We start from the raw sequence: 14,274 nt of genomic DNA, 5'->3' as shown, positions 1-14,274 counted from the left end.
TCTGGAGAGACTATTTTAGATAATTTTCAAAACATAATTATTCCTATAGAGTTTACCTAAAAGTTCTTATCTTGTTTACATTTACTTTAAAGTTTCATCATATCAAGTTATTTTTCTTGCTGACAAATTTGCAACAGATATAACAAGATTCCATTAAACTTCTATTAAACTTAGGTGCAGTGAAATTATTATAATTAATGTTGATGACTCTAAAGACATGCCTATATTAATTAGATCAACAATCTTAAACATTAATACCAGGTATTAATTTAATACTGAATATGTCCCAGTTCACGTGAACCTGAAACTCATTTAGTTTAATTTCTCTTGTATTTAGGATTGTTTGATTTGTAAGTGCTTACTTTTCTTTAAGCCAATTAAACCAATCTCATTTACACATTAACCTCAGCAATGTTATCCAAAGACAAACACACATACAAACACACAAATGGAGAGACCTCACAGTTCTCATTTCAAAATTTCATCCCTGAGTCAGGTAGAGCAATGTAAAACCCACCAGTTTACAAAAGAGGTTGGATTAAAATTAGGTTTCTTGCAGATGGAACAAATCAAGCTCACTTGGATGGCTAAATATTTACAGAAAAGACACTTAGGATTTCTATTTACCCTTGACAAGTCAATTTCTAAATTACTTTTCCCTCTTTTCAAAATTTGCATTTTAAAAAGATGGCAGAGATGAAGGTTCCTGAGAAGACCAGATAGGACATTTGCATCTCAAAGGTACAGGCAAGTTTCTCCTAGGATGACTTTGTTTCCCCTTTGTTTAATACTTACAAGTCTCTTAAGATAAATAGGGAACGTTTGGGGAATGGTACAAGCATTGCTGGGCATTGGTTTATTTTTAGAGCCACACCTCTGGTCCTGTAAAGACTAGAGTTGTAAAACAAGGACAGTTTGGTTTTTCTTTTTTTTTTTTCAAAGAACTGGGTGGCTCCCCATTTAGCTTAGGGGAGAAGGCCTCCCCCCGGAATTCCTATCAGCCTCTGATTATCAGCTATGATTCATTTAGTTAGACCAGTGGCCTCCCATTTTGGTAATCTATTTACAAACACTTTTGGGGATCTTCCCTAGGTTTAAGAAATTTGTACCTTATATTTAGACAATATATAACCATTTTTACTTAATAATCGTTGGCTGGATATCTTCAGCCAAGCCCAGAACCTTGATATTCCACATTCCAGGGTCTATTAAGCCTTCTATTTTAGCTTCAGATTTTATCTGTTCCTTTCTGCGTTCTGTTAGAACAATTTGGTGATGTTTCTTGCCCCTCAAGAAACAGAGTGGCCCCTAACTTAGTTAATAAATCTCTTCCCATTAAAGAGATGGGACAATCAGGCATGAACAGAAAGGAATATAAAAACAGCTGGCCATTAATCTTGCACAAAGGTGTTCCAGGAAAGCATGCCCCTGCCTTTTCCCTGACACCCCCCATTACATACTCTTTATGGTTGCTAAGGTTTCCAACCTTTCAGGTTAAGACCAAAAAGGTTGCACCAGTATCCTTTTGCATATTTCTCTGGGTGCATTCAGCCTTTTGGGGCATATCCCTATTATTGAAAACTGAATAAGCCAATCGGAACAAATCGTTCATTAGAGTCCAAGGACCAGCCATTGTTTTCTGAATTTTGTGCCTGATGTCTAGGGAAGACTGGGCTATGAAATGCATAACCAAAAGTGCCTGTCCCTGTTGGACCTCTTTCACCCTTTTGTAATTAACAGATTTTACTGTAAGTTTCTTCCTACCCTTATGAAGCTTATGAATTAAACTTTATCTGAGGGAACATTCCCAACAGTTTGAATGTTATTCCTGCATCCCTTTTTCCAGTACCAAGCAACACAGATTGATTAGATAAGTTCCAGAGAACCCAGGTAAATCATTTACATTTCAAAGGCACAGGAAGAGAAATGCAAATTCCTCTTCTAACTACTTACACCAAACCCAGCCATCTTGGGCTATTTTCAGAGAGCTTTCTTTTTTCCTGTTCCCAAATATCCACCTCAGTTTAAAGAAACAAATACGATAATACATATCATCTGCTCACTTTTGCATGACCCTCTTTCAGCAAAACCAGGAAGAGAAAAAGGGATTTGGACTCAGGTACCAAGACACTCATTCACAGACACACACATACCCACAAGATAAAAGCAATTGCAAAAGATCTACTTTGATATAATAGCCAAGCCATTAGGGGCCTTTGCCCTCCAGATCTCAGGGAGTATTGAGGCATTTTCTTTCATTTAGGAAGCATAGCTAAAGATCTATTAGTTTTACAAAAATACTCTAGGGGACTATAAGATGGAAAAGAGCTCTGATCATCCATATTTAACTATTCATGGCCAGTGTTATCATATATCAAGCAAACAGCAATTCAAATCGGTCTCTCAGGTCTCCCTAGACCCTCAAAAAAGGAAGATTCCCAACCAGTGCCCCATCAGTCCAAAAGGGGAGAACCCCAACCAATGTCCCATTGGAGATGAAGCTGAACGAATGATCGTGGCTAGTTCAAAAGGGAAAATCTCAACCAATGCTCCACCACAGGTGAAACCTATGCAATAGGGAAGGATACCCTGGTGTCATCACACATGAGCCCCATCATTCACCAAAGACATCTCAACTGGCCAAGGCAAGTACTAACACACATATAAACCACAAACTCATGGTCCCACAAACAAAGAATCAGAGGAGGCATAGCCAGAAAGAATGGACTATGAGTGGCTCACCCCAAAATGATACACACAAAAACACAAACAACTAAGCTACAGTCACACAGACAGAAAATCAGAAGAGGTGTAGTCTAAAATTCCACTTCCACTCCCAAACGGAGGCCTCCAAACAAATTGGCAAGCCTGGCTCTCAAAAAGCAAATGAACTGGTTCCCAAATCGGGTAGAGTACAACAACAATTCCCCTCTCCAACAGGGTACCCCAATCAAACAAATTGGCTTGTCCTGTAAAGGAAAAGCCCAAATTGAGGGGGGATTATGTTTCTGGTTGTACACACCAGAGTGACTTACCCTCAAGTGGCTCACTTCCCACCAGGGAAGCAGCCCAAATGGAGTGGAGAGAATTCCCAGCTTGCGCAAGCTGGAGCAGCTCACCCAATGACACCGAATGTGGACCACAGCTCCAGATGTTTCTCCGCCTCAAACAGCCTCATGCCATGGGAGACCAACGCCTGTTGGGGACAGTCCCTCCAAGATCCCTGGAGTGAAATGGGCTCCAACAGCTGCTGGAGGCTCAGGGAAGGGGCTGCCCCAGGCCAGGGTTGACCAGCCACGGGCACAGACTCCTGGCTGGCTCACCAAAATTGTTAATGAAGGTTCATGTGCCTGACGCACAGTGAGGTCAAACAAACTGAAATGTCAGAGTTTGGAGCAGAGGAAGGTTTATTGCAAGTCCATGCAAGGAGACGAGGTGGCTCATGCCCCAAAAAGCTTTGTGCTACCCGAAGGGTTTTGGCAAAGCAGTTTTAAAAGCCAGGTAATGGAGAGGAGGTCACAGGGTATGGTGTTCGGATCCTGTACAATTCTCTGATTGGCTGATGATGATGGAACAGGGTGGTGTCACAGGGGTTAACTTTATCAGTCCTTAGGCTCTGGGAGGCCTGGAGCTATGTGCTCATGGTCATCAAGTAGTTCACATCTTCCATTTGGCGGGGGGTTTTCACATCTGGAAAACAACTCATGAAATTTGCATCAAATACTATTATCTAGGTACTTCAGAGAAGAGCTAAAGCAGAAGATATGGGGGCAAGGCCTGTCCTGGGAAGGCCCCATAGGTTCCTGCTCAGTTACACTTTGAGAGAGATGAGGGAAGATTGTTGCTTATTATTCTCCTGAATCAGAGCAATTAAGTAAACAAGTAATTAGAGATCTAATTCTTATGGTTCATGAAAAGTGAAATGTTTCTAGGAGAGTGAGAGCAAACATTTTTTATCTTTAAACTGTACACATGCCCAGCTCCCAACTGTATACATATACATGCCTGGATCTTTTATAGAAGCAGTACGGAATCAGGGAACATTTCCCAACAACACATTAAAAATCATTTCTAATATATGTATGAGATAAAAAAAAACTGCTTTTTTTTTCTTTCAGCATCTTTCATTGGGATGCATTTTATATATAGTATATATTATTCAGTAGAAATCTCTCTCTTAGTCTGGAGAACAACCCAGAGGATGGGATGCTGTTTACCACCCTCCCACCCCTACCCTCTGCACTGGCTGTCCATCTGGGAATGTCTGTATTTCACCTTCATTTTTGAAAGATGAATTTTGTGAATGTAGGATTCTTGGTTGACAGTTTTGTTTTTTCTTTCAGCAGTTTAAATTTGTCATCCCATCTTCTCTGGCCCCCACTATTTCTAAAGAGAAGTCAGCTTTTAACCTTATTGAAGGAATCCCTTGTATGTCATGAGTCATTTGTTTTCATGCTGTTTACAAGATGTTTTTTTGCCTTTTAACATTTTTACTATGATATGCCTAGGTGTAAATCTCTTGTGTTCATCCTACTAAGAATTTGTTGAACTTTCTGGATGATGTGTCAATCAAGGTTCCTCAGAGGAATAGAACCAAACATATAATTTTATATTTGTTAAATGTGACATCTAGGATGTCTCATGGAAAGTTTCTTTCCCCTGAGAAATGTTATATTTCCTGCCACATCAGTAAACAAAGGATGTCACAGTCATCAGAGATTGCAGCCACCATTGGTGAGCTCGTGAGCACTAAGGGAACTCAGGAAGGAGAAGAATGCCTGCCATCTAGCAGCCCTCAGACTGCAGCCACTCCCCACAGTGAGCCCTGTGGAAACTCAGGATGTGAAAACACAGGACACTGGCCTCAGATAGCTGAGGTGCATATCAAAGGAATGATTTCAGTGAGCCCAGACTCTTGCATCTTCCCATTTACAGAAAAGTGCTAAATTCCTTAATTTGCAATATCTGGTTTTCTTTAATTAACAATAATCTTTTGACGTTCAGACTACCTGCCCTTCTTGCAAAACTCCTATATATCCTGGCTCCCCCCACACCTCCTCAGAGCAGTTGCCTCCTGGGCTTAAAGTCCTAAAAATTTCTGCCAAATAAAACATAACTCTCAACTTTTAGGGTGTGTGTATTTTTTTCGGTTGAAACCCCCTACCCCAGCTTTACTGTGGTATAATTGATAATAAAAATTATGTATATTTAAAAGTTACAACATGATGATTTCATATATGTATACACTGTGAAATGATTACCACAATCAAGCTAATTAAAACATCTATCTTACAAGTTATCCTTGTGTGTGTGTGTGTGTGTGTGTGTGGTAAGAACACTTAAGATCTACTCTCTTAGCAAGTTTCAAATATACAATACAGTTTTATTAAGTATAGTCACCATGCTACACATTAGATCTCCAGAACTTAGACATCTTATAATAAAAATTTGACCATCTCCCCATCCACTCCTCTGACACCCCCCCATCAAAGGCAGTTTTTATTGCCTGTTTTTTGTGGGTTTTTTTATGTGTATAGGTCATACTTTCCTGTTTCTTTGCATGTCTCATAATTTTGGGTTGAAAACTGAATACTTTAGGTAAATTATTGTAGTAACTCTGGATATTGATTCCTGCTGTTTCACCTTACCCTCCCGGGCTTGTTGTTGTCGTCATTTTCCTGTTTATTTGTTTAGCGACTTGGCTGGACTATTTTAGTGAAATCTATTTTCCCTGCAGTGTGACAGCTTTGATGTCACCCCTCAGAGGGCACAGGCTGGTGCATGGTCACAGTCATCCTGGGATGAGAGTGGCCTATCAGGGCTCTTTGGGACCATCTCTTTCCCTGATTCTCTGTGAAATTGTCTGCCTCTACTTGTGTCACACCAAGCTGTGGGCTCCATGACTAACTGGCTGATGGCTCTATTGACAATGACTTAGGACATGAAAAGCTTCATTGTCTGATCCAATTAATTTCAGATCCCTTTTATAAAGGTCACTTTTCAGGCCAGTCTTTCATATTTGTTCTGCTCCCAGTAGGATTTTTCTTAGCTGTTTCTTTCTCTGGTTCTCTCTGGTAAACTAGCTAACCTACAGTTTAACGTGTTGCTTTCAGGGAGATAAGAGTCTCTTCTTTAATTGCTTACCACCAAAATCTCCATTGTTTTTGAGGATGCCCTTATTCTTGAATGTCCGCACACTCTGTTTAGAATAAAGTTTGTTTTTCTGGGGAGAACTTCAGATTCTTAAGCTCCTATGGACTGCCCCTCTCTCTTGGCAAAATCTCTAAGCCCAGAGTTTGTGGAGGGGCAGAGACCTACTTAGCCAAGAGCTACATCCCTGCTTTCCAAGCAAGGTACTGCGCAGGGGGAGTAGCCTTTGGTCTTCTTGTCTTGCCTCTCCTGAAATGGAACCTCTGCCATAGCTGAGGGCAATTGGGACCCAATATTATCAGACTGCCACACCTGTGTTAGAGGCTCTGCTTTCTGGTGGGGAGCATGGTTGGTGGAGGAAGGGACACATTTGTCTTGGCCATACTTGCAGGAATTTAGCTTTTGCAACTTGGAACTACGATGCTTGAGGAATGCTAGTGGTCTGACCCTCCCAGTGAGATGCCATGTCCCTCCACTGGGAGCTGGGGTAAAGAATGCCCCATTTTTCTTGGCCATACCTTCCTAGAGTGGAATTTCTTTCATGCAGACCTGTGCAAGTTATGGTTCAGATGCCACAGATTCTCACTGTTCCTACTGAGATTTAGTACATTTTCTTGAAAAAAAAAGTTTCTTGATTTGCTGTATGCCCTTAGGACATTTTCCAGAGATTTAAAATGATTGTTTTAAAAATAGCTTTTGCCAGTTATAGTTGTTTCATTGGATGGGGTGGGAATGGGTCTGCAGATCTCCTCCTGACACCATTCTGGAAAGAGAGTTCTCCACTGGCTCTAATCTAGCATCCAGAATAGAAAAGAAAATTTTATTTAAAAAGGAATAGTGAGATGAAAAACTGACAACAAGAACTCTGGGTTGCTTGTAGTATAAATCTTGAAGATGGAGAAATGGAGAAATACTCCATTTTGCTCCTGTTTGCCAAAACGTGAAAAAACAAATGCAGATGTGCTTCATTTCCAAGAAAGGAGACAATAATACTGAGACAGGCTGGGACCTGGGACCTAGGACCCTTTGCTGCAGTGTTTGCACCTGGACAAATGTCTCCTCCAGCAACAAAATACAAAGAAACTATAAGGGACTAGAAATAACTGTGTGCATGTGCAGTTGGGGCAGATTATGGACAACAAGATACAAAGAGACCAAAAGCACAACTGCCACTTCTGAAGAGCCGGGAGCAAAAGCAGGGTCCTACATATGCCCCCTGTACACAACACCACCAAAGGGGTGGGCAGACCACCTAAGCCACCCCTCCAGCCTGACCCCTGGACCCACCCCTACCTCACCCCATGTAAGGAACCAGCTCACCTCCTCTGAGTGAGCGAGTGAATAAGGGAAACTGTTGCTAGTTCTCACTTTCCCCTGCTGCAGCAGGGGCCCCAATAAAGCCTTGCCTGAATTTCTTGTCTGGCCTCTGATCAATTTCTTTTGATTAAGGAGGCCAGGAACCTTGGTTGGTAACACTACCACCAAAATCTATTTGTGTCCAGCCTGCACTTTACAAAGTCTAAGCATGTGTTTATTTCCCTAGGCTTATTTTAATAAGAGAGTATCCTTAATAGGAGTATTTTTGTTCACACCATACCTCAGTAGTTCCTTTCAATATGGCAAACATCTTAGATTATAAAACGTCACTAACTCAATTGAATTCCCAAATCCTTAGGCAGTGTAAGTCAGACTCTAGTCTTCCATTTTACAATTGTGAAATGGAGACACAAAAGAGCCAGCTCTTCTTACATAACTTGGCTCCCTCAGTAGGGCCAGTGGAGGTGAGCAGGGCCAATAATGCTGAAAGGAATGCAGGGCCCCAGTTCCTTCAGGGACCCTGTTTGCTCTTTGTCTGTGGAAGTACAGCCCTTTGCCTGGGCTGCCATTGGCTGCTCCTCCCAGCCTGGAATTATAAAGCCATATCTCAGAGGCTCTCAAGGCCTGTGGTTCTGTCCTGCCTTCTGTAAATCTTTGGTGCTGGGGCCAAATCCAGAGATGGGTAAGTGCCTCCTGCTGCTGCTGGTGGTGGTCCTGTCCTCACTGCTGAGATTCCTGCAAGGTGAGCCCTCTGGGGAGCATGTAGGAGGGCAATGGGGACTGAGGAGAACCTGGGTGAGTGGCAGGTTATGTTTCCAGGCACTGCCTCTCTCTTTGACTCTTTGTCTGCTTGCCTTGACATTAGAATGTCCAACAGATAAGACGACCATATGCATTTTACAATTTAATCTGGGGCATTCTGCTTTCGTAGGAATACATTTCAATATCTTTTTGCTTGAAAGTCTGTTTTTCATAACTTCAACTGGTTAAACATTTTTGAAAGCTGAAATACTTGGGTACTCCATTTGTTGACTACTTTAAGATTTCAGACTGTTGGGGTTATACTGTAGAAACAGGATGGACCCTCACCCAAACTTGGATCAGATGTCAAGACTGATGATGTCACATATGCACCAGGAGAGTATGAAAAGGTTTATTACTTACCTAATGAGGCTTTCTCGGGAGAGCAGGGCTTACTGCCAGGTGTCTTAAGATGGCTTGAGGCAACAGAGAAAGGAGACTCAAATTTCTATGGTGGTGAGGGGGACAGACAGGGCAAGGGTTCCTGCATTCAGGTAGGGGCTTGTGTGGTTTGAAACTCCCACCAGTGGTAAAGGAGGGAGCTCCTGAGGCCCAGATGTGGGGCACAGGGGAGAGACTTCAAGGCTGCCAGCTGTGAAACATAAAAAAATGGAGTCAAAATCTACTACCTGACCAAAATGCAACTGATATTTGCAGGACCTTTTACGAAATGTTCATTGCCGTTGTAGCACACTTAGATTGAATCACAATGTAGTTCCTTAGAAGCTAAACCATTTTCAGATCTGCTTGATGACAAGGAGCAGGGAGAAATTTTGCTAAAGACTATTTTTTATTCCACATCACAAAACTTTTACAGTTCAGTTATTTTATCTGTGGGTGTGTATGTGCACATACATATATAATATATAAAATATATTTTTTCATATATATAATTCATAACATATTCTATATGTTATATATATTATATATTTTAACATTATAATATATAACATTAAAATATATAAAGTATTTACATATATATTTATTTATATTCATATACTATCTGGTTTGGACACAGTTAGGACACAATTCAGAATTATGTGTGAATCAAAACCAACTATCAGGGCATTTTTTGCTCTCTGGGTCTCAATTAAGTAAAAACTTTTTTTTTTTTTTTTTGCTGCAATATTATATTCTACCAGCATTTGTATTTATTCTTTCACAGTAAAAAGAAATGATTTTATGTTCTATGTGGACTTTTAAATTAAATTTATTATAGCATTCACAAAAAGTCGGGTGTTTCACCTTCTACAGAATATACTTTCATAGCTTTTATTTGATTCCATGATTGATTGAAAACTGGAATGATCATTGGCATTAACAGGCATCATTTGTTTCCAATGTCCTTCTTCGGCAAACGGAATCAGTCTGTTAATAGTCAATGTTTGGTTTGTTTTGTAAAAGCACAAGAAGACTCATAATAAAAAAAATATAAAAAATTAATTTAGAAGAACACACATTTGATCTAAATGAAAATCCATCATCCTGGCTTGTGCTTCCCTCTGAAGCTGATAGGAGTAAAAATCATTTGTCTGGAAGGTGATCCCAGGAAATACCAGGAGGGGCTTGGGGAAGTAAGACAGAATATGCAATGAAGTTAATAAGCTGGACACCATGGTGGGCAAATGGAATCCATCCTGCTAGAAATTCTGGAGGACAGTGTAGAGGATCCAACTCATGGGTGAGAAAGTTGGAGTAGTCACCCACCGATTCCCCATCTGTTCTTGGGAGAGGGACGCTCCCAGAGGCATCTGCTGTTCCAGCTGCCCTGTATGCACAGCGAGTGTGTCCTACAGCCCCCCGTCAGAGTCACAAGTGTTGCAGTCACAAGCATGTGGAGGTGAAGGCTGAGGGCTACGGGGAGGACAATGGGAATTACACCTGCTTCAGTCAGTGATACGTGAGGCCTCTGTTGCAGCTGCACAAGTGAAATCATCCTAGGGCACAGCCTTCTTCAAATAACTACTAACTTTCAAAAGAGCCACTGAAATTCTTAAGCAGATTTGTATCTTTAGGAGGTTTTCATGGGATCAGGGACAGCACAGGCCCAGGGGCAATGGTAAATATTGACAGACAGGCTGTTCAAGTTATACAGTCATCATTAAGTTTAGAGCAAGAGGAATTGAGTGCTCAGTTTTCTATTGAGTGTGTACTTTTCAAAGTTCATTCCAGGCGAAAAGCTTTACTGCAAGATAAAAATGTGTGAGTAAATAAAAAAATGTATAGTTTCAGATTTAAACTACACAAAAAATGATGAGGTCGTGGCAAGCACATTGAAATGACCTTCTATTTGTTCTGCTGTAGGTTTCCCAGCCCCTGTTTCCCACATAAATATTTCATTTATACTTGACCTTTAATTTCTCACATTTTGCACGGATTCGGTTGACTTGTGGCTTCCTTCCAGTTTCCACCCTCTTTCCTAGCCCTCTGTTACTTTCTCTTTCTTTAAACTCTATTGTCTGCACACCTGCAGTGAATAGAAAAACATAGTGAAACTGCAAAACATAGATCAGTTAATGTCATTCTCTATTGAAAAACCTCTGATGGCTTCCTCCAACTTTGAATAAAATCCCAGTTCTTACAATGGCCTAAACTGTCCTGTCCAAATAAGATATAAGCTGAGCTACAGATGTTATTTTAAATCTTCTAGTAGGCATATTAAAAAAATAAGAAATGTGTAAAATTAACTTTAATAGTACACTTTATTTGACCCAATACATCTAAAATATTATTTCAGCATGTAATCAACATCAAAGTTACTGATGAGCAATTAAAATTTTTTTGTGTGCTAAGTGTTTGAAATTGACCTACAGCCCATCTGTTTGGACTACTCGCATTTCACAGGCTCAACAGCCATGTAAGTCCTGTGGATACCATGTACAACAGTGCGGGTCTAAGCAGATACGTGCTTATGGTCTGGTCTCTACCGACCTCTTCAGTCCCATTTTATAATATTCTCACCCTTTTCCACTTTACCTGTGCTGTTCTGTTTGTTTCTCAAACTGGCCAAGCTAATTCCGTCTCAGAACCTTTCTGTGCACTTGCCTGTGGATCTTCCTGGAACCAGTTTCCCAACTTCTCCCAGCCGTTTAAGTAGTCAGCTTTAAAAAAAAAATCATTCAGGTTTGAGCTTAAATCACACTTGAGAAAGCTTTCCTGCCTCCCCAAGGTCTCCCCACGCTGTCTCCTCCATGTTTCCTCCATCTCATCATCTTCACAAGTCACCAGGACCTGAAATAACCTTTCTTATTTTTCATTGTCAGTCATTTTCCCCATTTATTTGTTTATTGTTTAAATAAGTGGAACGCACGTTTTAGTGCTCCTTCAGCACTCAATTCCCAACACATGGAATAGGGCCTCCCACATGTCAGGTGCTCACTGTTTGGTGAATAATGCAGGGAGCGCAGGGACCACTGGGTGCTCATCCCAAGAAGGAGGCTCCAGGGCAAGTGTTTGTCCGGAAGCTCCCTCCCTCCCTCCCTTCCTTCCTCCCTTCCTTCCTCCCTTCCTTCCTCCCTTCCTTCCTCCCCTCCTCCCCTCCTCTCCTCAATCTCCCCCTGGCTTGCCTCACTCTCTTACTTCCAATCTTCTCTTTTACTTCCCATCCTCCTCCTCCCACCCGTCCTTTCTCTCCCCTACCTGCCCCCTTCAGCTCTCCTTTTAGGCTGAGTCCTGGCGTTCTCCTCGGAGCCCGACTCCTCAGATGAAAGGGAGAGTGGAGGGTGGGGCTCTGTGTGAAGGAGGGTGAAGGGAGGCTTTGTGAAGCTGCAGCCAGGACGGAGCAGGGGTGGGCAGTGCCGACTCCTTCGCAACTCCAACCATCACCTGTTCTGCTCCTGCAGATGCCATTCACATGGAACATTTTCAATGGTGTCCCTTGGTGTTGGGGTGATAATCAGTTGGCAAGTGGGGTCAGTGGAGCTGCAGTGAAGGGCTTGACCTCATTCCTCCAGCAGCACAGCCCATCCCTGGGAGGACAGGCAGAGCCCTCTGTGCTCAGGTGCAGACCTTGTGCCTAGAGGCGCGCACGCCTCCTCCCAGGTGCAAGCCAAGCACGGAGAAATGACCTGCTTTCAGCACATTCCTCAGGCGCTGGGAGCTGGTCAGTGTCCAGGCGAACCTGGGTCACAGGTGTGCTCCCTCCTGAGCAGCCGGGATGCTGGGCCAGAAGAGCCTTATTATGCTGCTTTGACTTTCCAGCTCTAGAATGTTTCCAGTGTCACCGAGTCAATGCCAGCGGGGTTTGCGAGAGCGGGGAAAGCTTCTGCCACACTCAAGGCAGCCAGCAGTGCTTCCTGAGGAAGGTCTACGAAGGTAGGTGGGGCCTGAGAAGTCTCCTGGGTGACCTTTGCCAGAGGTTAGGGGCTGGCAGTGCGTGTTCAGGGTGGGGGGATAGTATGAACCCTCCATGGCACACCATGAGAGCCTGGGCCCCAAGAACAAGGCCGGGTGCCTGTAGGACTCAGGGCAGTGACCCCTCAGGAACCCTGGGAGTAGGAACTGCATAGAAAAGGGGTTGGTTTTCTTTTCTTAACCTAGTGAAACATTTTCATCGCGTTGTGGTACTGGGCTGCCACTCAGTATTAATTGGGATGGCGACCTGTAAGCAAAGTAGGGAGTTTAGCTCCTGAGGGTAACTGGAACTGGGCTACTGAAATTCCTCTGAGTGGGACCTGACTGTGATGGGGGTTTGGGGAACTAGGGACATAGACTGGGGGAGAAATGGTCAGGGTGGAGAGGGCAATTTCCATTCATCCTCTCTGCTCTCTCTTGTGTGGAGGGAATGGATTGAGCTCTAATATACAGAGCTTGCAGAGCTATTTTAGGAGAGCCCATTAGGGGGCCTACCTCCAGCATCTCATTCCCAGGAGACAGACATTCTCCCCACCAGGAGCATGAGTCCTCCATGGGATGTGCTGTTTCCTCTGAATTCTTGATTAGTTGGTTGATGCATTGACCCTGTGATTTCGTTCAGGAATATTTACTGAGCTGCATACCAGGATATGCTGGGCCCCATACCCATGGGCCTGCAGCCTGGGTTCTGGGACCTCACTTGCCCTCTTCTCTGTCCCTTTCCAGGTGACACCATTTCCTATGGATACCAGGGTTGTAGCAGCCTATGTGTTCCTATGAAGCTCTTTAAATTCAATATTACTGTGGAATTTAGATGCTGCCATGACTCACCTCTCTGCAACAAGTTCTAAAGACAGGGCCCAGCTTTCACCCTGATGTGGTGGATGAAGCTAAGTTAGGATCCCTTTCAACCACCACAGTCTCCAAGATTCTGTGATCTGAATATGGGTCCCCTATGAGAAGCAGCCTCAGACTCGTTCTGTTTTCAGGCCCCCTTTCCTTTCCTTCATTGCGAGATGCCCCAGGGATAATTTTTGAAACCAAATTGGGGTGAAGATTGATGGGCATAGCTAGGTCCAAGGCTACCTTCTCCCTTTTCAGGCCCTAAATCATCAGTCACATTGATTGCTGCTTAAAAAGGCAGCATCTGTGGAAGGCTGCATTTGTGATTCTGCATGTTCTGGGGGCAGGAACTGAAGGAGGAGGGAGAGTCTTTGAAAGCTGAAAACAGTAGAAGTGTGAGGGGAGTCCATAAATGATGGGTTAGTTGAGTGGGCTAGGTTTTGTAACACAAATCTCTTAAGTGGCTTAAATAAAAAAAATAAAAAAAATGGAGTCACTTATGTCAAAGTGATTTAAGATGGAGTTGGGAGGCTATTAGGGAAGTGGAACTTACACACGTCCATCCCTAAACCCAACATAAACTTTGGACCCATCCATCCTGAGACCACCTGGAACTTGCCTTCTTTACTCCTTAGAGACCACAGCTCAGCAACCAATGTGCTGCCAGCAAGTGACTGAAAGTCTGCCGACACCAATCGTAGTTCTGTAAAGATAACTTTCGTTACTTCTCTGGAATATCTTTTTTTGCCTTTAGAAGCTCCCGCTATTTTCTGTTCCCCCCGGAGCACATTTGAGTTGCCATTCGAATCG

At 42.8% G+C, this 14,274-nt stretch overlaps 1 protein-coding gene across 1 annotated transcript; it reads left to right on the top strand.

Moving 5' to 3' along the window:
* Positions 1-8,145: 8,145 nt before the first annotated feature.
* On the top strand, positions 8,146-13,895 carry LOC113612787 (secreted seminal-vesicle Ly-6 protein 1-like). The gene is made up of 3 exons (XM_027092927.1): positions 8,146-8,209; positions 12,469-12,582; positions 13,348-13,895. Exons 1-3 carry the CDS (start codon positions 8,146-8,148, stop codon positions 13,470-13,472), a joined length of 303 nt encoding a protein of 100 aa, XP_026948728.1. The 3' UTR covers positions 13,473-13,895.
* The last annotated feature ends 379 nt before the right edge of the window (positions 13,896-14,274 follow it).

This window comes from Aethalodelphis obliquidens, unplaced genomic scaffold, assembly GCF_003676395.1.
Source record: "Aethalodelphis obliquidens isolate GAN/ISIS:26980383/991018 unplaced genomic scaffold, ASM367639v1 scaffold82, whole genome shotgun sequence".
Classification (NCBI taxonomy): domain Eukaryota; kingdom Metazoa; phylum Chordata; class Mammalia; order Artiodactyla; family Delphinidae; genus Aethalodelphis; species Aethalodelphis obliquidens.
The sequence above is the reverse complement of the archived record's forward strand: the minus strand, read 5'-3'. Positions and strand labels throughout refer to the sequence as shown.

Coding starts and splice junctions, on each gene's coding strand:
- LOC113612787 (XM_027092927.1), top strand. CDS start 8,146: ATGGGTAAGTGCCTCCTGCTGCTGCTGGTGGTGGTCCTGTCCTCACTG. Junction 8,210..12,468: donor ACTGCTGAGATTCCTGCAAG/GTGAGCCCTCTG, acceptor TTGACTTTCCAG/CTCTAGAATGTTTCCAGTGT. Junction 12,583..13,347: donor CCTGAGGAAGGTCTACGAAG/GTAGGTGGGGCC, acceptor GTCCCTTTCCAG/GTGACACCATTTCCTATGGA.